General features: G+C 36.9%; 2 protein-coding genes, 1 long non-coding RNA gene and 1 pseudogene across 11 annotated transcripts; 1 reads left to right on the plus strand and 3 right to left on the minus strand.

The window, feature by feature from the left end:
- Positions 1–157: 157 nt before the first annotated feature.
- On the minus strand, positions 158–6,100 carry LOC123218682 (uncharacterized protein YqkD-like). 9 transcript variants are annotated; one of them, XM_044640219.1, is made up of 15 exons: positions 5,934–6,097; positions 5,330–5,531; positions 4,436–4,517; positions 4,210–4,313; positions 3,871–3,997; positions 3,688–3,782; positions 3,375–3,498; positions 2,886–2,966; positions 2,549–2,647; positions 2,279–2,464; positions 1,831–1,965; positions 1,690–1,743; positions 1,422–1,433; positions 1,087–1,224; positions 158–674 (listed from the first exon to the last, which is right to left on the minus strand). In XM_044640219.1, exons 2-15 carry the CDS (start codon positions 5,368–5,370, stop codon positions 483–485), a joined length of 1,470 nt encoding a protein of 489 aa, XP_044496154.1. In that variant the 5' UTR covers positions 5,371–5,531; positions 5,934–6,097; the 3' UTR covers positions 158–482. The 9 variants fall into 9 exon arrangements, with proteins under 9 accessions (XP_044496154.1, XP_044496153.1, XP_044496156.1 ...); XM_044640218.1 differs by having other exon boundaries at positions 5,330–5,645; XM_044640221.1 differs by lacking the exon at positions 1,422–1,433 and having other exon boundaries at positions 5,330–5,645; positions 5,934–6,096.
- Positions 6,101–6,438: 338 nt separating this feature from the next.
- On the minus strand, positions 6,439–9,800 carry LOC123218687 (uncharacterized protein At3g52155, chloroplastic-like). The gene is made up of 5 exons (XM_044640235.1): positions 9,558–9,800; positions 9,055–9,154; positions 8,788–8,967; positions 8,278–8,395; positions 6,439–7,007 (listed from the first exon to the last, which is right to left on the minus strand). Exons 1-5 carry the CDS (start codon positions 9,787–9,789, stop codon positions 6,942–6,944), a joined length of 696 nt encoding a protein of 231 aa, XP_044496170.1. The 5' UTR covers positions 9,790–9,800; the 3' UTR covers positions 6,439–6,941.
- A 207-nt stretch (positions 9,801–10,007) lies between these two features.
- Positions 10,008–22,944, plus strand: LOC123218683 (annotated as a pseudogene).
- LOC123218688 lies at positions 15,573–16,487 on the minus strand. The gene is made up of 3 exons (XR_006502730.1): positions 16,436–16,487; positions 16,276–16,336; positions 15,573–15,964 (listed from the first exon to the last, which is right to left on the minus strand). It is a non-coding gene; the product is annotated as an uncharacterized LOC123218688 (long non-coding RNA).
- Positions 22,945–24,892: the final 1,948 nt, after the last annotated feature.

The following is a 24,892-nucleotide window of genomic DNA, read 5'->3' on the forward strand; positions in this document are numbered from 1 at the left end:
TACATAGTTTAGCAAGTCCAGTACATGAAGAAACATTTGAAAAATGCAACTGGATTTTCTTCAGTCCTCGAATTTCTTTGCATGAAACGTGTTCAGTCGATTGGTCACATGGCAGCATATGTGGCCTATGCACGCCAGATGATTAGATAGGTGCACGTACAGCCATCAAACTACAAACTTTCACTTAGATATGGTAAAAGGTGTACTTTGTACAGAAATAAGAAGGGGGCTTGGGGCAACCAAAATTGCAGAGGAAATTCTACAATTTAGTGCATGCGCATCATGTCCAGCAATGACATGCATGGAGAGAGATCAATCAAACACATACATGGCCAGTGAAGCCCCATGTGATGGCACAGATTAGCGCCAAGAAACTCAGGACTCTTTTCAACCGTGGAATGGGTCAGTATAAACCAAGGAAAAACTTGAGATGAATGGAACATTACATGATTTATAAACAGGTTCCCATGGAACAAGGTAAGTCATGAAGAGAGAGACCTCTGATGTTTTACTCGCATTATACAGAGGCGAAATCTTTTGCTAAGGGCCACAAGCTTCTCAGATTTAGGCTTCTTTCCACCAGCTGTATCTTGCTTCTTTTTCTTCTCCTTCGAAGAGCCCGATGATTTTTTTTGTTTGCTTCTGACAGGTGTTGCAAGAGCCTCAAGAGTTATCTAGAATCATAGAAACAAAAATGCACATATTTAGAAATTTATACGTAAAAATACCTAGATCCAATGAAGATCATTCGCAAAAAATTCTAGGGAAACGATCATCATTTTAGCTTTTATCTTATTATATTCCCTTGCATGTAGAGCCATCAATCAAACAAAGCTGTATCAGGTGGATTACCTAGGCAGGATCCACTGAATGGTAGGGCATCATATATATTGTTCAATGAATACCCAGGAGCAAAGCACAGGTCATAATAATTTCCTAAAATGACATTGAGGCAAAGCCTTTTTTCAGAAATTATACTACGCAGGCAGACCCTACGTAATTAAAGGACAAAGAATGATGATGTCGACCCCATCAATCAACATATAAGACCAGGACACTTTGTGCAAGCAAGAGAGAGAGAGAAACCTGATGTCTCCTTTCAGCAGCTGCAGAGTCTGCAAAAGATTCTCCATCACTGCCTCCCAATGAAGAGCATCTTCCCCAACTCTCCCTATTTGAGCTACTATATGAGCAACATTCATCATTTTGGCCATTCAGATTATTCTGCAAGCAAAAATAGCCAATCCCCTCGAAATCATCAGTAAAACAGCAAAACCTGAATTCCTCAATACAGCCCACAGCATGGACCATGCACCATCCTTGCTACAACAAAAAACTGCATTGGAGGTACATAAGCATACTTGTATACATGAATACCATGTCTACATTGAAGTTTAATTGAAGCAAATTATCAGCTTCACCTTGATGGTACACTGCAGAAAAGAATATCTTCTATCATTTCTTTGCCCCTCAAAATTTAAATTGACTTTACTTTTCCTCATATTCATAATTCTGTACCAACATCAATTTGTGGGTAAACATAGATAGACCTGGAACAGTCATTTGACCTGAGGACCTCAACTAACAGGAAAAAAATATTAAAGAAACTTCCCATTTGAGTTTAGGGCATCAATCAAATGCAACAATCAGCTTTTTATTTCAGATCTTAATATCACTACACTTACTCACCTGTAAATTTGATGACTCGTCACCAAGGCCACAATCATCATTAACCAAGGAATCCTGCAAAATTCAATAATAAATAAATTAACATCACCAAAACTTTTTGAAGGAAAAACAGTTAATGCATCCAGATGAGAAGATACACACTATACTGGTGACTGGTGCAACTTCAGAAAGAAGTTCATTCAAAGGTTTTGCAGCTAAAATGATTGGCTGTGTAGAAGAACTTGCAGCATCTGTACTAGCAGAGCGAAGACGAGTAATAATCTCATAAAACAGGCTCTGAAAACACACAGATAACTGTTAATTAAATATAGCAATGACAAATAACAATTTTCACTGGAAATATTACTGCATTATACAAACTTTTTCTGGATCATTGGTCGGGCATATATTATTGCATGATGGCAAACTTGTTAGGGTTTTATTAATTCAAAAAAATAATTAGGTTGGCAGGAATTATAAAACGTGAACAGAACCAAACTAAATAATAGTAAATGTACACTGTACTAAAATTTAAAAAAAAAAAACAAATAACTATATGATTACCAGTCTTGTCAAATATGAGCAGTGGTTGCATAGAAGGGGAAATTACCTCATCCATGCCTGCACCAACCTTTATGTCCCCCAGTTCATAATATTTCTCAACTTTGCTTGGATGTGTAGAAGAAATTTGAGGAGGGTGCAGGACATTGAGGAAAAAAATGGAAACTGAATCATAATAAAACTGTGGCCGAGATGAGTTGTGGTCACCGTCAAATTTTATGATATTCTTATCCCCCTGCACATAACAGGAAAATGGTTAACAATGCAAAAAAGAGCCAAGACTTTGACGAAACACAAGAACTTTCAAGTGGAATATTACCGCATAAGAGTTAAAGATATCATCAGAGTGGTGGGGATGAATGAATTTGTCCTCATTTGCATGTCCAAATAAGGCAGGAATGAATGTTTTGGGTGCAACCTGCAGTTGTTAGATCTTCAAGTATCGATTGAGTTAAACAATCTACATTGCTTTCTAAATGATGTAAATCATGCAACAGAAAACAAAGAAGCAACAACATACATTTCGATAAAAAGACATCAAAGTTGAATTTGTTAAATTTACAATCTGAAAAGTAGACGAGATCATGTGGAGATGGAAACTACACCAAGTTGCAAATTCATCTCAACATTCAGCAGTCTTATAAACATAGGCAAACCTTTAAGCAATTAAGATCCATGATATCAAACTTTGCCTTCTTCTGAATCATCCATCGCATGTACTGCACAGCCATCTTAACCTATGAGGGAATTTTAACCCAAAAAAAAAAGAACATCAATTTTTAAAGCCAAGAGACATCAGAACAACAGATAACCCAAAACACTAACCAATGCAATTTAGCAAGCTAATATAAATGCTTCCATGAATCAAGAGCAAAAAACTAATCAATAACCACAAGACAACCCCAAAAACCTAGAAAAACCACTAAAGGACATAAGAAGGGGCATTCATGAGATCATTGATAGTAAGACTAAAAGCTGGAAAAATATGAAAAGGTGCAATGCATTTAATATATTGATTACTCTACAACCCTAAAAAATAGTTAACATGTCTAACTGAATATAAAGTACCAACATATCACAGCACAAAATCATACTGTGACCAACAGAAGGAAAGTGATGACACGAGAATATGATGAGAAGCATACAGTGAATTTAGGAAGCCGGATTTTGTATATGTCTACGAGTTCCATCATTAGACTAAATAAGTCATAAAAGGCACTATCCAACACCATCCCAGCAATGGAAGGATCTTCTGCTCCATATAGAAGGCTGCATAATGTTATAAAAAATGAATCCTTTCCAGATATCTACGCAAATAAACTCAATTTATCAATAAACAATATACATGCTTGCTAGCAGATCAAAATGTCTCAAGTCTAGTTAATCCTCTTTCATCAATAGAGATTGAGAAAAGAAAATGACACCAGTAATAAGTTGGGAGGTGACCAGACAAAATACCTAGTTACTGCACCCATAGATCGTCCCCAAAGACCTATACGTGATATTTGTTTGTTGTTTCTTAAGTATGAAACCACAACTTTGAGGTCATCTTTCTGTTCCAGATATAAACAAACTTAAAACATTTCAAAGATAAAAAGGCCAGAGTTCAAATAATACAAAATGATAGCAAGAGAAATTCACCTCATGCCAACCAAGACTAACGTAGTCACCATCAGATAAGCCCGAACCAGAAAAATCAAGGGTAAAAACAGTAATATTTGATGGAAGAAGAGTAACAGCGGCCTCATTTGCATCTGCCCTACATCCACTGTATAATTTTTCACAGGAAATTTTGTAAGTTTCCACTCCTTTAAAGGACTCTCTGACAGCAAGTTACAATTCTTTCAACAAGTATAACAAACAAAAAATTAGATTTTTCATAAAATAATATGTTGAAAGCATGGATTGATCCATTACATATATTTGTATCGACAAGCTATAAGCTGAAACAGCATGAAATTTCCCTAGAACAAAACATACCTGTTTCCATGGCAGTATATGACACAAGGCAAAGGAGTATCTTCCAGGAAAACTGATGGCATATAATGACTACACTTTAAGGCATGACCCCTTCCATTCCTAAGCTGCAAATATCAAAAATAAATATAATAGCCGACTCAGAAAACATTACAGATATTCCCCCTGTCATAAACTAGGAATGATAATAAAACATAGGTGCAGCTAGTTAACTCATATCGATACTTGCCTCTAAGTCCTGTCTTTTGTATGATCTGCCTGCAAGAGTGAAATCTTTTTCCCATAAATACTGATCTGGGATATAATCTGCCCTGTAATATCCAGCAGAGCATTTAGTACACAAGATTAATGACCAATGAATTTCCAATAACTTGATAAACACTTGAGGGAGCCAAGAAATAAGTGTAACACTAGGTTACAAGTGAAAAATAATCATGACATTTGGAGGTAGCAATGAACATAAGAGCAGTGAAAGATGGCAAAGAAAAACCATTTCCATCATATGCAACAAAATGCCACACTTGTATTGCGGACAGCAATAACCCCATAACCAAGTTAATTTTAAACAGAGATCAAACAAAGAATAAGCCTCAAACTTCTGAGCTGTTAAAATCACCTTTCCAATCAATGCTTCACAAAAGAAAGAAGAAAGAAAGGGTAACACACAAACCATGATATCAGTATAAGATTGGAGTCACGTATAGCAAATAAAAGAAAAACAAAAACAGCCTAACTTGGAAGCATAGCGGCGGCGCTTTAAATGACAACAGATGTTCACCCCCAACTATTCTCAAACAACCCACTTAAAAAACGGGTCCCCAAAAGTTATAATGATTAATGAAAGAGAAATCCAACTCCAGGTTTAAGTAACAGTGTAGCCAATATTTCTTTTCCCAATTATAAGGGTATGATAAAAAAAATGGTTGATGCCACTCCATGCATCTTAAACGAGCCAAAGATTTAAGTCAAAAATTAAAAGTACTTGTAACAATTCTTGAAACTAAACATATACAAAGCAGACAAGCCAGAGACAAAAAAAAAAAAAAAAACTGAAGTATAAATTATGAGATAACAGCAGCATTTAGATTTAAAAAAAGAATAACAATTAAAAGAAATACGTTACCTAGGAGGGCGAATCACAAAATTGATGAACTGATCAATCATGTTGCTCAGAGCTCCTCCCCTTGATGAGAATAATAATAAAACTGCGTGGGAGTCTCCGAGAAACTCAAATATTCACTTCAACTCCAACATTTTTTATTTCTTAAAAATAAGCAGATTTCATAACTTAAACCCCGCCTCAGCTCCTCCAATTATAAGTGTCTCTTTACAAACCCGAAAACAAAAAACCAAAAAAAAAATAAATAAATAAATGAAATCTTAAAAAATAAAGCTGGAGCTGAACGTCTCCGCACACTGTCGTACTCCGCCAGCTCCCCCTAACAAAATAAAAACAAAAAAATGAAACATCCGAATACAATACAATCCCAGATCTAATTTCAGGTCGATTCTCGAAAATCAACTAGCCAAAAAAAAAAAACATAAATGCCACATGAATTGAAGAATGAAAGGAAAAAAAAAACAAAGCAACAAATTGCAAGTAAAGTTTAAAACCTTAGACCTCAAAGTCGAAAGAAAAGTCGTGAAAAGATAAAAATTAGAAAAAATAAAATAATATGAAAAAGAAAAAGGAAGAAGAAAGTGGAGGTATAGGTAATCTAACGTACAGCTGAGGGTGTTGTCTTGAAAGTACGAAGGCCGGGAAGCGAAACGGTGAGAGAGAGCTCCCAGCTAAGACAGAACGAGGAAGACGAAGAAGAGAGAGAAGAGAAACAGAAACCAACTCTCTCTCTCTCTTTCTCTCTTTCTCTTTCTCTCTTTATTGTTTTTTTTTTTTTTTAATTAAAAAAAAATTTGGGCGTTGGTGTTTGATGATTAAAAATGGAACCAAGATCTAACTGTATCTTTCTTATTTTAAGCTCTTTCTTTCCCTTCCACTTTTCAATGATTTTACAATTATACCCTCTTCAACATGATTATTCACTGTATTCATATTTAGAGAATATGACTCTTTTGAGAAGCTTTATTGCTCTCAACTCAAATTACATCACATGCCTACCTGCCTTCATTTCTCGGAATATGACCAAACATGGCATCGCCATGGCCCCATTATGTTATGGCTTTTCTCTCAGCCTTCCACAATGGTCATTCATTCATTGCATGCCCACAAAGTGTAGTAGAATTCCTTCTATATAAGATGATTGCAATCATTTGAGAAAAAATTTCCATAATCAGATTAAAGTATTTACATTCATTCCAAGTTATATCTTTGGCCATTTCAAATGATTTCTGGATGCTCTAGCTTTTGCCCTTCAAAGCTCTGGGGATCCCCTAGTGTAGAAAATCAGCATACTTCACTTTGGCATATTGCTATTGCGTACTCTTAACCAAAATCTATAGCCAGTTAATCAAGAATTATATCTGGCGGCAAATAAGATTAGTTTCCACCTTTCTGCACTTTGCTGACTGCAGTTCTGGTGTCAGGGCAGTATTATCTTAACTTTCTCGGAGTGTAAATTTTTTGGAAGATGCAGACAAAGATTCGGGAGAGGCACAACTTGTTACAAGTAGAACAACCTGTAGACATTTTTTCTTCTTTTTTCCATTAAGGGTTAGCCGTTCAGGTCACAAAGGGTCTGCATAAGTACTGCTAATATTCAGAATTTTACAAAATTCTAAGCGGTACTGGGTGTTACTATGCCCTGGAGCTTCCACCCCCCAAGTCCTGCAATAGCAAATGCCTAAAAGGCAACACAATCAGTCAGCTAAAGTTCCAAGCAGATACTAAAACCACATGCATAAAGTTCATACAAAACATAATCAATGATGAACTGTTTACATTCAAAGACGTCAGACTAACATTCATATGATGATGATAAATGAATGCAAGTAAACTCTCTATTTGAGATATATTGTAGTTATAACCTAAGCTACTTTTCCAATAACATACATGAGCAATTTTTTATTTTGCCGCACCTGCCCTCACTTTGAACACATTTCCTTTCACTAATTTGAATTTCCAATCATTGTGATACAAACTCCTCTTTCAAAAATAAAACTTAAGTAGCCATATGAACTCATAACAGTCTCCCTATCATGCTAAAGTCCCTGTATAAGGGATTCAGGATCTTAAGTACTAACATCATTAATTTGTTCAATAAGATTTCCATCACAATATAAGTATCACTTGTGAGACCAAAGGATAAAACTAAAACATGCCACCATCTTTTCTCCTTTATAGACAAACGAGAAAAATCTTGTTAGAATTTTAAAATTCTCCATCACAGAATTATAATGCCTCCTAATCTATAAGGTGTGATATGGCAAGGCAACGCATTTAGATTAAATGCCGTGCCTCCATCTACAGTCACAACAAACATTAAAATCCTGCAGTAGCATATCATGGGATCTAGAATTTACTGAAACATTAATACAAAAGCAGATAAATACATCTTTTATACATCTTTATCACTCACACAGGTTCTCTTGACGTAGTTGATTTAATTTCATCCCTGGCTTAAATTGGTAAACAAATGTTGAATTCTCACTCCCACATTCAGGCAGCAATGCCCTTGCAGTTAATCATTTCTAACATCTTAGTGTCTTAAGATTCTGCCTCAGTCCTCAACATAGACATTTTCATTTGCATCTCCAAAGAAGCATTCACAAGCAAAATCAACCTATACTACCATCAACAATTCTCACTTAAAGGAGAATTGGAATCCACTCCTAGGATGGCAGTATCAAAATTGAAATTATGCCTATGAAGATGCTAAAATAACAAGTCCAAGACTAGCATCTAAAACATGAACCAAAATTTTATCTAAAATGGATATTTAAGTTGTCACAAATGTGAACACATGGGCCAGCACAACAATGGAACTTTTCTTAGCGACTCTAGTGAACTAATTGATGTTGAATATACTAAAATTCATAATAATATTCTGCATACAAATAGTACCTAAACAAGGTTACTCCATTAATTGCTTATAAAAGGATAAAGGGCCTAACCTCTTCCCACGATTTTCCAGACGCTTCAAGCAAAGCAGCATTGCATGTCTTAAGTTCTATCAATGCACCAGCAAACATTGATGCTGCCTCCTCCCATCCTCTATTATGTCCCATACACCTGCCAAATTTTCATGATTAATCATAAATTTTTAATGCATTAATTTGCTTTTTATGATAATCTAGCAAAGGTATGAACCCATATCCTTCAACATCCCATAGAAATATAAAATTCTACAGTGTCTTGCACGGAAATTCTAGTCAGCCAGAAATCCATATCATACAATATAACCACCACTAAAATAGATGAAGAAAGTTTTAACACACACCATTTATAGATCTTACCATATAATTTTTAGTTGAGTCAATAGAAATAGTCTATGAAGAAAGAAATACTTCGAATGTTATACTAAACAAAAAAGATTAGTTCCACTTTGCAGGGGTCTCTTTTGGACCAAAGAAGATAAATACAACAACAAGAAGTTGGAATGTGAAAAATCTAGCAAAACTCACATGACGGTAACTATTTCATCCACTGAGTATTTACATATAGCTTGCCGAAGATGCTCGGCAGTTTGTCCATCCATTGCTGCAACAGAGTAAAAGCTGGAAATGAAATGAACTTCAGCTTCTAAAAAGCCTCTCACATGTTCCTGCATTATCTTAAGGGTCTCCCTTGTTCGCACTGCATCACTACAGCATCACCCAGTTAAAAATTCACCAAGATTGTTTAGAATCGAACCCCCCAAACTCATTATGAAATCAATAACAATAATAAACCTGGATAAAATAAGTTGAGGTATCCAGCCCAACTGTTGCAGCTTCTGTGAAACTTTTATGGCATCATCCTTTCCAGCTTTACTCAAAGGGCGATCATGATCTACCCAAAAAGAAATTTTAATTAAAATGAAATTAAAAAAAATGACGAGACTTTCATAAATAATCCCTGAGGGTTAGTCAGATATGCATATGAATTTTTTTTTTTTTCAATTAAAAACCACCCTTATGAAATAAAAGAACTCCCAAAGTAAAGCCAAATATGCGGATAAAATTCTGGATAAAATTTTTTTAATTTTCTCTAATGCAAGTGACGAAATTGTTGAGCTAGATGGAGCCTATATAAGTTTCCAATTATAGCTAAAGGGTAGATCCTCTTTAGTAATGAAAGTTATGGAATTTTGAACGATTTAACTTGAAAAAAAAAAAAAAAAAAAGACATACAAGCGTTTGTGTAATGCATGCGAGTAATGAAGCGAGTCAAACTAAATTGATTAAATGAATACCTCGAAGTGAAGGGTATTCCCAGGAACTCTTAGCATGCCGAAGAAGAATGAGGCGACGAACGAGTGACTGAGATTCAACAGTGTCAGTGACTTCAGTCTCTATTGACAAAGATTGAGTTCGTAAACGGGTACTCGAATTCATTCGAAGAGAGGAGTTCTTCTTGGTAACGGGACGATCTGACCAATTACACATCAAAGGATTTGATATTCTGGAGGTAATAGCCATAGCCATATTGCTTTCACCTCTGTTTCAGTCTCAGGCTCTCAGCTGCTTGGTTTGGTTAAGAAAAAAGAAGCTTTTGGGCCAGATGAAGCCCACGTGGATGGTAATATGAAAGGACCAGCCCATATAGAAAATGTCAGGCTGTGTCTCACCGAAGAACCGGAGCTCCAGAGGTAAAACTGAAACTTTTGCTTCGACCTCTGATGTGATGATGTTGATAATGATGATCTCCGATATGGATGATAACCAAAACAAACATTAACAACAAAGCAACAGCAGCAGCTCCAGGTTTTATCGATTTGAGGTGAATCAAAAAGTCTAATATCCACTCATCAGCTGCCCCATCTTTCGCTCCATTACTCTACCCAGGTCAACATTTCTCTGTTATTTTCTTTAGGTATTCATTCTATCATTCACACTCTCTCAAACTTTAATTCAGCGAACCGAAACCGTTTGGGAGAATCAAGTTTGTTTCTAAATGAATTCTGGAGGAATTCTTTCTCATTGTTAATATTTGTATGAAGATTTTAACGTTTGTTGGTTGTGTTCTGAGTCTTCATTGGTTGTCAACATTGCATTATAAGATGCTGTTTTCTTATGTATTTATTTTTATTTTTGTTGTGGGTGAATTAATGTTTTTTCTTTTTTTCTGTTTGCAATGTTATGGTTTTGTTTGTTTTGTTTTGTTTTTTTTTTTGGTTGGCTCAGGTGCGAAGCTACTCGCAGAACATGTCCCGGTACCAAGGGGATGAGGAAGAGATCTATTATGTTGCGGATGATTATGAATTGGCTGAAGTAGATGACGATACGTATTTCCAGGCTAGATTTATGGGTGATTTGGAATCTGATGAGGATGATTATGATCATCTGGTTTGTGAACTTCATACCTCTGTATTTTATGCTTTATGGCATTTGCATGAAGCTGAACACCTCCCTTCTAGGTTTATGTATATATGTTGTTGCTCTGGCCTTTCAAGTGAAGGAGCTTACTGATTTTGGAAGTTTCACTAACAAAGTTCACTCTCACCACACCTTTTTTTTTTTAACTTCTTTTTTGCTTACTTATCAAGTTGTTTGTGCAGGATAATAAGATAACAGATACAACAGCTGCCGATGCTCGGAGGGGAGTGGATATCCAGGTAATTCCTTGGGAAGGTTGAGCATTTCTCGCGAGAAGTATAGGCAGACTAGACTAGAACAGTACAAGAATTATGAAAACATACCTCAATCAGGAGAAGGTTCAGACAAGGTAACATCTATTTTTCCTTTATTATTAGAAAATGGATCCTAGGGTCAATTTACATTCTGTTCGCAACATTTTGTTTTATTTTTCTACTTTTCTTCAGGAATGCAAGCCTACAAAAAGGGGGGCATGTATTATGAGTTTTGGCGAAACACAAGATCTGTGAAATCGACAATCCTTCATTTCCAAGTACGTTGATATCTTTTTTGCATCGCATGAATTTGGATTATGCTCACTGTCTATACAATCCACTAAATATTCACACCTTGAACCACTTTTCACTACAATTATTGAAGTCACATTGGCTGGACAGCAGCTGATCGTTGAATAGAATTTAGGCTTTGATAGCCAATTGTTGCAAACCTTTAGGGAAAAACTCATTTATTTCTGGCTTTGCAGTTGCGGAACTTGGTTTGGGCAACATCAAAGCATGATGTCTACCTTGTGTCACATTTCTCTATTGTGCATTGGTCTTCTTTAAGTAGCAAGAGAACTGAAGTTCTTGATGTATCAGGGCATGTGGCGCCATGCGAGGTATCTCTTTCTCATAATGTTCCATCATGTTACTTATATGGTTATTGTGCTGTTGGAATTTATTTTTAACTGAAGTTTATTTTATATGATAGAAACATCCTGGGAGCCTGTTGGAAGGATTTACAGAGACTCAAGTTAGTACACTATCAGTACAGGATAATTTGTTGATTGCCGGAGGGCTTCAGGGAGAGCTTATTTGTAAGGTAACTTCATATTTTGGTGCTTTCTTGACATATTCTTTGCTGTGGCTGTCATCATCACTGACTGAAAAATATTGGAAGCAAGAGAACACTAATTTCTCTTATTTCTTGTTACGAACCTGCAATGGTGGCAAGCAAGCCTCCAATCTGTTGGTTCCAGCATGCACAGCAGCTTCTTCAGAATGGTCCCAGGCTAACATCTTCCTACTCCAATCAATCACACAAAACCCACTCAACACAAACAGGTTAATAGCGGCAAAGAAAATTAGAAATTAATTGGGTAATGCCACTAGTTTGAAGGCACAGAACTATAAAATAATAATTCAATACTGATATTATTAACTCAACATCAAATCCATATATCCTTAAGTCCCTTCAACAAGGCCTTTTAAATAACCAACAAGAGGTAATACTAACTTATTTTAGGAATCATATTAATAATAATATTTTTAAATCTAAAGAAAATATTTTCTAAGTCAACTAATATTCTGCTGCCTATTTTCTTCTCTGCTTTCCATTATATGCTGCTGCGGAATATTCTGCTGCCTATTTAGTTGACTAATTTCCTTTATATGCTGCTGCCGAATATCACATTAGGATTCTCTAAATTGGTAGCTTCCATATCTTCTGAATTTCCCAAGCTGCCCCCTTTTGATTTTCCTAAATTGTTTTCCTGTTTCCTTCCTTTAATTGCACTTGTGGGCCTACGCATATAAACTTTTGTTATTAGGCTTTCATCAATACCCCCCGCAGCGACTCACACCTTGTCCTCAAGGTGAAAAAGGGGAAATTGTTCATTCAACTCGTCATCATCCTTCCAAGAATTTTCGCAGTTAGGTAGCTAGTGCCATTTAATGAGAACTTCCAAACGTCCTTGTGGAGAGAGCCGAGTACCCAACAGAGATTCTGGTTGCAACTATAACTCCAGGTCTTCAGATAAGCAATTAGGGAGAGGCTGTGGCTGAATTGTAGGTCCAATAACCCTCTTTAATTGAGAAACATGGAAGACAGGATGAAACCTACTCCCTGAAGGTAGGGCAAACCGATAAGCAACCGATCCGATTTTTTTTGTAATCTCAAATGGGCCATAGAAGCGCGGGCTTAATTTTTCATTTGGTCGGCGAGCCAAATTCTTAAAACGATACGGCTGAAGTTGCAAGAACACTTTATCCCCAATGTTGAAATGAATCTCTCGTCGATGTAAATCAGCTTGTCGTTTCATACGTTCCTTTGCGCGATTGAGTTGATCCTTCAATTCTGTTAAAATAATATCGCGCTGTTGAAGGTAAGTATCGACGTCATCAATCTTAGACCGTTCGGATCCCCAACATAAAAGCGTTGGGGGCTCTCACCCGTATAAGGCTTTGAATGGGTCATACCAATGGAGTTTTGGTAGGTGGTATAATACCAATATTCGGCCCAAGGGAGCCATTTGGGCCAATTTCTGGGCTATTGCACACAGAAACAACGGAGATACGTCTCAAGGCCTCGATTAACCACCTTAGTTTATCCGTCTAATTGTGGATGGTAAGCACTACTAAATTTCAGAATGGTCTCCACTGAACGAAGTAATTCCCCCCAGAATTGACTCATGAACAGATGGTCGCGATCGGAAACGATTGTCCTAGGGTATCCGTGGTGCTTAACAATTTCCCTACCAAACAATTCAACCACTTCTTTAGCAGTGTACGGATGTGAAAGAGGTAAAAGTGACTATACTTGGAGAGATGATCAACCACCACCAAAATGGTGTCACCTGTTTTTGTTCGAGGAAGGCCTCCAATAAAATTTATAGATATATTGTCTCAAACTCTCTTCGGAATAGGCAATGGTTACAGTAGTCCTGCTGGGCTCATAACCTGATATTTATTTCGCTGACATACCTCACAACTAGCTACATAATCCTGAATAGTTTTTTTCATGTCGGCCCAATAAAATACTACTGCAATCCTTTTGTATGTACGAAAAAATCCTGAGTGACCCCCAAAAGAAGAAGAATGAAATTCTGATAAAATTGTAGGAAGGAGCTTAGAGCGTGGTGTAATTACCAACCTCCCCTTATAAAATAGTGTGTCATTCTTCAAGGAATACATGGTATGACTGGTAGGATCATTTAATAGTCCTTGAATAATTCCCTTATAATGCTCGTCTGATCTAACCTCCTCAGTCAAGATATCACCCTCTACCTAGTGGGTTGTAAACATAAATGATAAGGTAACCGAATCAATTGGTAATCGAGACAATGCATCTGCAGCCTTGTTTTCCGCCCCAGGTCTATACTAAATTTCGAAGTCAAACCCCAAAAGCTTCATCACCCATCGTTGTTGATCTCCACTGATAATAGTCTGTTCCATAAGATGCTTGAGACTTTTTTTATCTGTGCAGACTATGAAATGTTTGCCCAATAGATAATGCCTCCATTTCTGTAATACAAGTACTATTGACAGAACCCATCTTGACCTACTAAACTCATAATGTTTGAACACTCTTATGAGACTTAGGAGGCCGAGATGTATCCTGTAAAGCTGCTCAAATATTCTAACAAACACACACACACATATATAAATACATCTTAATTTTCATTCAAACATGAGAATAAGTTTTTGTTAGGCCTCTAGCCATTAAATTTTTACATAAGTTCACAAGATTCACATACACAACAAATAAGACACCTACGGAAAATGTTTTATTATGGCACAACCTTGAGCGGATTCACGGCTTGGCACGATCCTGGAGATGTCTTGAAGGAGAAATTTCTATAAGGGTGAGCTAAAAGCTCAGCGAGTGGACAGTTATAAAATAATTTTAGAATAACTGAATGCATATATATAAAGGAACATATAATAATTCATAATATATAAGCCAACTAGGATGTTAGATTTCTAAGAAGTATTTGAACCATCACCACTAAAATAAAATCATTTATTGTTGATAATTAAGTTTTATTAAGAAACACCGTCCTTGAATTTCTGTTGGTGTTCTTACCAAAAATTTCAAATAACATTTTTTCAAAGAAAATTTTTCAAGCTACAATTACAACTAAACCAAATTGTAGCCACTTCTAGATTTGTCTTTTCTTCTTTTTCCTTTGACAACATATTCATGACACAAGATTTGTCAATGGTTCTATGCATATTAAAATTTCATGAAAACGTCACACTAATGATAAAAATGCTTGGGGAAGGTCATATTTAAATAGCAAAAATTTATTTGTAACAACTCATATTTATTTCTTTCTTGATATAAACTCCTCCCTAAAACAATAACTTAAGTTATACGCCAACACTTATATTCTCAAGAAGAAATCTGTCATACCTGGTTAGTATCCCCTACACAGGCAGAGCGAGGAAAACTGTCATACCCGACATTTTGTAATCTTACTCGGGTAGAGCACTAAAATCTGTTATACCTGACATAAAACACTGTACAGGCAGAGTAATTGAAATCTGTCATATCTGGCATAAAACACTACACAAATAGAGCAACTGGAATCTGTCATACCTGGCATAAAACACTGCACAGGCAGAGCAACTTCCCACATGATATGCATTTGTCGAGAATATTTGAGGGATACCATCTTTTAATGCCATATTCATTACACAATACTCACTAATAGATTTAAAATAATTATTATCAAGTAGTCACGCTCTCACCATATTGAATAAACTACATTAACTCTACATCCAGTTACAACACCAATTTGATAACATTCAACAATATAATCCTTCCATCACTGAGTTAGGTCAATCACCTAGTCACATTCATTTTTAAATTAAGATTCTTCAACTCCACAGCTACGCATAATATTAATAATAATTTATTTAGCAATTCAATCATCCATGAAATTGAGTAATATCACCTTCAGGTGTACAGCCTTACAAAATATCAAACCAAAATAATATTAGCAAATTTCAGTCTCTCATAGAACAAAACTAAATATCCAACTGTATAACCACAAGCAATATCAATAAACAATAAACAATTTATTCAGAAATTTCAATCCTTCTTGGAACTGAATCATAAAACCTTTAACTATAAAATCTCATAATATATATATATATATTCAAATAACATTTAGCAAATTTCAATCGCATAAAACTGGATTAAACCTCTTTTAGCTCTGCAACTATACACGACACCAAATCAATCAACTCTTAACGATTTCCTCCACACGTCAAACTGAACTAAATACCTCCCAACTTTATAGCTACACAAAATATCAATACATTAAATATCCAAATTTCAGTTAAATCATAACTAAATTAAACAACTTTGGCTCCCCAGCCACACATACAACATTAATTAAATTAACCTTCAGAATTTATAATAATACCCAACGTTGGATTAAGTGGTCTTTCACTCTATAGTTACCCACAATCAAAATCAACAACATGCATAATTATTCTATTCTTTATAAGAAATTTCATGAAATCAATAATATCATTTGTCAGAGATTTAAAATAAAACTATAAAATTTGTATAAAATAAAATTTCAATTTAAGTTTGTTTTCCACTCACAGATTTGAGTAGACCCAAAGCCGGTGTTGAAATTCTCTACGAATCCCTCCTCCTTACTTACCTTTTCGCATTAATTTGAAGCAACATATTAGAATTTTGAAAATCCCTAACTTGAACAGTAATTTAAAACCCTAAAATAAAATGAGAGGAAAATTGGTACCCTTCCCATCCATTTCCTTTTCTATTTCCTTCTTCGTCTCTTTTCTTTTTTTTTTTTTTTCTCTTCTTCTCATCTTTCCCTTTTCCTTCTTCTCTTTCTCGCCTCTGCTTCTGTTTTTCTTTCCTTCTTTCCTTTATGAAAAAGTAAGTCTAAAGGCTTTTTCTTTTATTTAATGTTTCAATGGAAAATTTTCCTTAAACCACCCAGACATTTGCTTAATCTATTTTACCCCAAATGTTTTCACTACTATAAAATATTACTTATTTTATATCATTTCTCATTTAAAGCACCCTACCAAAATATTGGGCATTTCAACTATAGCGATTAATTCACGCTCATATACTGATTTTGACTTCCCCCTAGTAGTCAAGGCTTGACTCATAAAAGAGATAGGTCGTCCACCTTGCATTAACACCGCCCCAATCCCTATGGCCGAAGCATCGGTCTCCACAACAAACATTTGTGTAAAATCAGACATAACAAGCATTGGTACTGTTGTCATGGGAAGTTTAAGAGCTTGAAATGCCTGAGTAGCTGCCTCCGTCCAAACAAAGAATTTTTCTTAAGTAATTGTGTAAGTGGGGTAGCGATTTTGCCATAATCACGAACAAACCGTCGATAGTATCCAGTGAGTCCCAAAAATCCCTTGAGTTCACTGATGTCCCGTGGCAAAGGCCAATCAACCATACTCTGAATCTTTTTGAGATCGGCGACGACCCCATTAATTGAAATGATATGTCCCAAATATTTCAACTGAGTGACAGCAAAGGAACATTCTTTTTATTCAGCATCAGGTTATGTGTAGAAAGTAACTCAAGTGTCGTTTGTAAATGACCTATATGATCTGCCAGGGTGCGACTATAAATCAAAATATCATAAAAAACCACTAAAATAAATCGACGAAGGTAGTCTCGAAAGATCTCATTCATCAAAGCCTGAAAGATAGCTGAGGCATTTGATAACGCAAATGGCATTACGAGGAACTCATAATGCCCATTATGTGTTCGAAAAGCAGTTTTCTCAATGTCGCTGTCAATAATCCGATTCCGGTGGTATCTTGATTTTAAATCTAATTTACTGAAAATAGAAGCTCCTGCCAGTTCATCAAGAAACTCATCAATGGCTGGGATAGGAAACTTATTTGGAATAGTAAGCTTGTTAAGCGCGCGATAGTCCACACAAAAATGCCCCCTTCCATCTTTTTTTTGAACCAATAAGACTGGGCTGGAATAAGGGCTAACGCTTGGTCGGATTATTCCCGCTTGAAGCATCTCCTTAACTTGTCTTTCCACCTCATTCTTCTGATGGTGAGGGTAACGGTATGGCCTGATATTTGGTGTAACAGCTCCCTCGACCAATTTGATGGCATGGTCATGTGAGCGGTGTGGTGGTAGTCTTGTAGGTGCCACAAATAAATGGTTGAACTGATTCAATAATGCTTCAATTTCAGGAGAGTCAATCTTAGTATCTTGAACATCTGCTACTGCCAATTCTATCCAGTAACCAAGGTTTCCAGTGTAGATGGTTTTCCAAATCCCTTTAAAAGTGGTCTCCTAGGTAACAAGGGATGGATCTCCATGGAGGGTTACTGTTTTGCCATTCCATTCGAAACTCATAGTGAGGGTCTGCCAATCTGTGCGAACCACCCCTAAAGTAGACAACCAATTTACTCCAAGAATCACGTCAACATTACCCAACAGAAAGACATAATAATCATGCGTAAACTCCACTTCTCTCAGCTATAGCAATACTGCCAAACAAATACCACCCCCTTTAACATTTTCTCCATTTCCAATAGTTACTTGAAAATTTGATTGAAGCACTGGAACCTTAATTTGAGTCACCAATTTCTGAGAAATAAAACAGTGAGTTGCACCACTATCTACTAATACCACTGTTGGCACTCCATGAATGATTCCCCGACAAAGTGTCGGGAGAGTTCAAACGTCGCCCCTGTTGCTGGTAAAATGTCAACAGCTTCTTCGTGTATTCTGTCATCCTCTGTAATCTCCTCTTCACAAAGCATAAGCCGAAACTGCTTGTAGCGGCATTGGTGAGTAGGCCCATATTTTTCTCCACACTTAAAACATAACCTTTGAGCAATTCTGGATTGTATCTCCGGTTGTGAAGGTTGTGTTTAGGGTTTAGGCCCATATTTTGCGAGAAACAAAAGAAACGACGACGATGGCCGCTGTTGGACTATCGAGGCTGTTGATTGGGCTAGTCGATTTGTGGAGTGAAAAGGTCGGCCATTGAGGAAAGTCGAGTTATCAGTAGTGGGTGGTTGTGAAGGTTGTGTTGACTGTGGTGGCTGGTTCCACGTATGCATTGACTGGTGGAGAGGTGGAGAGAGCAATGTCTGTGGCATATTAAAGAACTGTGACGGGTGTGAATTTGGGTCAAGGTGTTGGGTGTGGTTTGGGTGTTGGGATGGGTAAGGGAATTGTTTTTGGTTTTGGTGAATGGGGTGGATATATGGTTTAGGGTTTGGATTATTATTTGGGTTAAGAATTGGGTTTATATTTGGGGAAATAGATGGGCTAATAAATAAGGTAGGATTTTGGTATGTTAGTGGAGATGTTGTGTTATTAGTAGGTTGGAGTTGGGCTGCGTAATTTGTGTTTGTCGAGTGAGAGGTTGAATTATTAATGAGATTATTTGGTAAGTATTGGTCAGAATGATGAGACGTAATGGGTAATTGGTTGCCTGGATGGGATTGCATTTGGGTGTCTGGTTTTGGGTTTGCTATGGAGACTAACCCAGCTATGGCCCAATCTCTTTGTTCTACATCCAACGCCAATTGCATCAGAGAGCGCAAATCTGGAGGTGATAGAAGTCTTATTTCTGCCTGAATTTGTTCTAACAATCCTGCTAAAAAGGCCCCTCTCAAACAATCCATGGACACTGTGGGTAGCATGGCCACCAACTGCTCAAATCATGCCCTGTATTTTGCAACAGTACCTGTTTGCCGATGGAGGATCAGCTGCTCATAAGGTGTTCGATGTTGGGACGAGCCGAAACGGAGTAACAATTCTTCCTTCATCTCTCTCCACTCTCGGAATGGTTGCCACAATTCCCGGAATTGCAACCAGCTTAAAGCTTCCCCTTCAAAACAGAGGATTACTGCTGGTACACGTTCTCTTTCATCCATTCCATACATCTGGAAATAGCGTTCTACTTTAGCTATCCACCCCCATGGATTTTCACCGTTAAACATTAGGAGCTCTAATCGTCGTGGGTGACTGTCACGTCGCCACCCTGGTTCGTAAGGAAAGCGGCGCGGTAGAGGTTGTATTCTAAAGGTTTCCTCATTCCTCATCCTGGCACCGTTCATCATGGGAAGTGGTGGGAATTGTTGGTCAACTTTTTGCAATTGGGGCTGGAAATTTTCCCCTGTGATCCCTCCAGTTTCATGTGGGAATGGAGGCTGCTCCTACATTATTGAGGATGATGGCATCGTGTGTTCCACCTCTTTTCCTTTGAGTTCCCGAGACAACAGATTTTTGATTTCATGCAATCTTTCATTGATTGATTCGAATTGAGCAGCCGTATTTGCCTCCGCATTAGTGAATTTATCATCAATAGCAGCCACTCGTTTAGCCAAATTGCGGTAGTTCTTCTCAATTTCTTCCACTCGTGAATCCATTCTTGTCGTTACCATACCCTGTTATCGACAGCTCTGATACCAAGTTTGTTACGAACCTACAATGGTGGCAAGCAAGCCTCCAATCTGTTGGTTCCAGCATGCACAACAGCTCCTTCAGAATGGTCCCAGACTAAGATCTTTCCACTCCAATCAATCACACAAAACCCACTCAACACAAACAGGTTAACAGCGGCAAAGAAAATTAGAAATTAACTGGGTAATGCCACTAGTTTGAAGGCACAGAACTATAAAATAATAATTCAATACTGATATTATTAACTCAACATCAAATCCATATATCTTCAAGTCCCTTCAACAAGGCCTTTTAAATAACCAACAAGAGGTAATACTAACTTTTTTAAGGAATCATATTAATAATAATATTTTTAAATCTAAAGAAAATATTTCCTAAGTCAATTAATATTCTGCTGCCTATTTTCTTCTCTGTTTTCCATTATATGCTGTTGCGGAATATTCTGCTGTCTATTTAGTTGACTGTTTTCCTTTATATGCTGCTGCCGAATATCACATCAGGATTCTCTAAATTGGTAGCTTCCATATCTTCTGAATTTCCCAAGCTGCCCCCTTCTGATTTTCCTAAATTGTTTTCCTGCTTCCTTCCTTTAATTGCACTTGTGGGCCTGTGCGTATAAACTTTTGTTATTAGGCTTCCATCATTTCTCTTCATGGGTGAACATCTCCATTTTGTTTTACACTTTAGCTTGGTCTAATTCATTAACTTGTACTTAGTTCATTTGTCTTACATGAGATTTCATCACCTTGTCTGTTCATTATATGTTTATTTTGTCTTGTCATTTGTGTTTGGCTTGCTCTTGCTTTTTTTTTTTAATTTAAATTTTGCAAGAAATAAATACATTAAAAAAAAACCTGCTAGTAAGCAGAAGGCCTGTAGAAATTTGAACTTGTAAAAAGTAATTTCAGTTAGCCATGTCCTGCATTCATTATTTTGAGTTGTACTTTCTGCTCTGGTTATGGTTTGGTCTGTTCTGGTTTCGAATATGATGTTTGATAAAAATTTTCCCCGTTGGGATGCAGTACTTAGATCAACCAGGAGTTTGCTTTTGTTCAAGGACAACATATGATGATAATGCAATCACAAATGCTGTCGAGATTTATGATTGTCCCCGGTTATATTATTTTGTTTTCCTTTTATTAATTGGTTGGACCTAGAAGTAGGGTCAAATTTGTAAATGGGATAATGGATTCTGACTTAAAATCATTCATCTGCCAGTGGTGCAGTTCACTTTCTAGCATCAAATAATGACTGTGGAGTTAGGGACTTTGATATGGAGAGATTTCAACTTTCAAAGCATTTCTCTTTTCCTTGGCCTGTGAATGTGAGTGTTACTGTTGGAATTTTGCAGCTTCCTAGTCTTCAATTGTGCTATAGTGCATAAATTTTTTATTTTCTTTTTGTACATGTGTACTGTACAAATCTATCTGATTTTATGTTCAAAGAGTGAGATTCTATATGTTTGTGCCAACCTGTTAATCTTGTGCAAGTAATTCTTCTTTAGCTTTCTGGACCTTAGCCAGATAGGACTGGCTTTTACCTGTTACGTTTGTGCTTAATGGTTCAGCAAAGAGAATCTGGAGGCTTTCAATAGATTATTTTCGTACATAAAACAGATTTCTGATGTTACTTAAACTTTTTATCAAAAGTGATGTTACCTACATGACTAGTAGTAAATGATTAGCACCGTAGGTTTACCTACCCAACTTTTCTCACGTGCTCAACTTGTTGAATTGATAAACTTTTGGCTGCACATTCATGTGTTATTTGTTCTCAATGAATGTAACTGATATATTTATTTAATGTTATCTGTTGACAGCACACTTCTTTGAGTCCTGATGGTAAGCTTCTTGTCATTGTTGGTGACAACCAAGATGGCTTCCTGGTGGATTCTCAAACGGGAAAGGTAGCACTTATTTCTGTTTGGCAGAAACTATTGTGGAAGCATCTTAAATACATGCAACCACTTGTATACACTTGTGAGAAGTCTTTTAGCTAATTTGAAGTCTTTCATTGTAGACTGTCATGCCTTTGTGTGGACACTTGGACTTTTCATTTGCATCTGCATGGCATCCTGGTTGCCACATCTTTGCCACATCTTTGCCACGGGGAACCAAGACAAGACTTGTCGAGTGTGGGATGTAAGGAACTTATCAAAGTCTGTAGCTGTGCTCGAGGGAAATCTGGGAGCTATTAGATCAATACGTTTCTCATCTGATGGACAGTTTATGGCGACGGCAGAGCCAGCAGACTTTGTGCATGTCTATGATACAAAGAATGGGTTTGAGAAAGAGCAGGAGATTGATTTTTTGGGGAGATCTCTGGCGTCTCTTTTAGCCTTGACACAGAATCCCTCTTCATTGGAGTGTGGGATCGCACCTATGGCAGCCTCTTTCAGTACAACCGATGCAGGAATTATACGTATCTTGACTCCCTTATGTGAATTTATACCTGTTTACCTTCTGGTGAGTTTATACCAGCAATTTATATCCATTTTTTATGGAATGTGAGAAAATGGTGAGTCTTACATTCAGTATACCTGAAAAAGGTTATGTATTTCATGTTTCTCTGTTGTAATGCCATGATATTGAACTTGGTTTCAAATATGCTGGGCACACATTAGGTTGACAAAATAAAGAAAGAAATATTAGGCTTGCAGTGGGTGGGAGGGAGACTTTCAAAAGGTCTGAAAAATAATGGAGAGATTGAAAAGGAGGTTTTCAAGTGTCTGTGTATCAAAACTAAACTTTGCATAATAGCAAAAGTAAGACTAGATTTGCAAATCTATTTTGCTTATTGTTAGACATATATGTTGGAATTTTTCATGTATTTTATTCTTGTTCTCTGTTGCCATGAAGATCAAATTAATCTCAACAGGATGGTAGAATAATCAAGTTTATGTTTTTTTTTGTCCCTTCCGAACTGGAAAGCCAAATTGGCCGTAAGTACCGAAGAGGCACATTGTTGTCGAGTCTTTTGCCTTGTTTTCTTTGCTGTAAGGAGAATCATATATAATTAAGCATCACCTCACATTACAGAGAGGTAAAACTTAAATGCATTAACATGGTAATGAATTTAATAAATGAAATTGGTAGATGATATTGAGTGAAAATGCTTAGTCAAGCAAGGTGTTGATTTGCATTTTGATGTGGAACAAAATCTGTCCTCTGATCTTTTGTTTGGAATAGAATCTCCTCTTCCTCTTGCTTTTCATTACCAAAACTCTCTTCAATTTGTTTGAGAATTATTTCCTCTTCCGCTTCAAGATGTTCCATGCATTCATCAAAGGCAGCTATCAATTCTGGATCAAAGATGGTGCCCTCAATGCTTTTTTTCTCCGGTTCTGATATCGGTACAGCATAACTACCGAATTTTGGAGTAGCATAAGCTCCTGGGGAATAAACTTGTCCTCCGACATGTGTCCATTCCCTAAGACTTGCAACTCTAGGAAATTCAATGGTCGTTGGAATTTCTAGCGACTCTAGCCGGTTTGCAATGGCCTTTCTCTTTGACCCCTTCTTCAAGATGGTTGTTTCTCAAGCATCCATAACATTTGGCTCCTCTGTTGTCCTAGAGTTATCAGGACTTGACATAACAACTGTGGTTTCTGTTCTTGAACTAAAAAGGATTGCAGTTTTTTCTTCTACCTGGAATTCATCTTCTGATTCTGGTAGCTTAGAATGGTCGTGAAGTTTGCAAAGGACTCTCTTCCTTGCCATTAAACCTTACTTGCTCTGCATCTACCATCGCCCTGGATGAGCGGAGTTTTTCAACCAGTGCATCGTATTTCTCTACTGCATGGGAGCTCCTACTCCTAGCATGAGTAATATCCTTATCATTTCCATTGTATCTCTCTGTAACAGGAGAGAACTTTTCAGGATCATCTTCTAACAAATGACAGCTCTGTGTCCATCGAGATCGATCAGCAGCACCTGTAGATTCAGTAGCTTTTGGAAGCAATGAAGATGCCTGTTCTTCGTCTTCTTTGTCAGCGTTAGCTGTGTTTGCCCATGTTTTGTTGACTTCATTTCTTATCAGCCCAAAAACTTCCGGTTTACTGCGTGTATTTGGTTCTAAAGAGACGCTGTGAGATAGTTCTTAATTGGCTACAGAATTGGCAGGGCAAACTAGTACATGGAAGTGATCCTTGCTGCCACCACTGGAGATGCCATTTCACCTCTGAAAATTTCTGTTCAGTTCTTCCCTCAAACTCAATGATCTTGTCACTAATTTTGAAAACATACATCCCATTTTAATGAGCTACAAACCTGGAAGAATGGACAACAAATGAATCGAATGTAAACTCATGGATCTCCATCAACAAAAACAAGTTCCATTTTCTAAACATTAGCTATGCAAATGTTCATGAGAAGACAACCTTCTTGAAGCGAAAATGCTTTGATAAAAATACAGCTCTTTGCTCAATGCTATTAGAAATAGTGTCCACCTACAGACCCTTTTTCTCTGTAAAGGGTATAACCTAACGGAAAAGGCAAGCCTTTTGTACCAAGACAAAGAAGAAAAGATTGTCCCTTTAGCCCTAGAAACTAATTAAGGTGGTAGAACAATAAACTGGTTAGCTAACAGCAAATGATTGTCAATAGGGGGATGCTGTTAAGAAGAAACTGTCAGAAAATGAAGCCAAAAGCTATTTTAAGGACCTGAACTGAAAGTAACAGATGAGCCGTTTCATGCCTGTTGAAATGCTAAATTTGATTGTAAATGAATCAGTCAGAACTCAACTTGAAGCTGGATACTTCTTCTCATCGTTGCCCGC

Source organism: Mangifera indica, chromosome 6 (genome assembly GCF_011075055.1).
Source record: "Mangifera indica cultivar Alphonso chromosome 6, CATAS_Mindica_2.1, whole genome shotgun sequence".
NCBI lineage: Eukaryota > Viridiplantae > Streptophyta > Magnoliopsida > Sapindales > Anacardiaceae > Mangifera > Mangifera indica.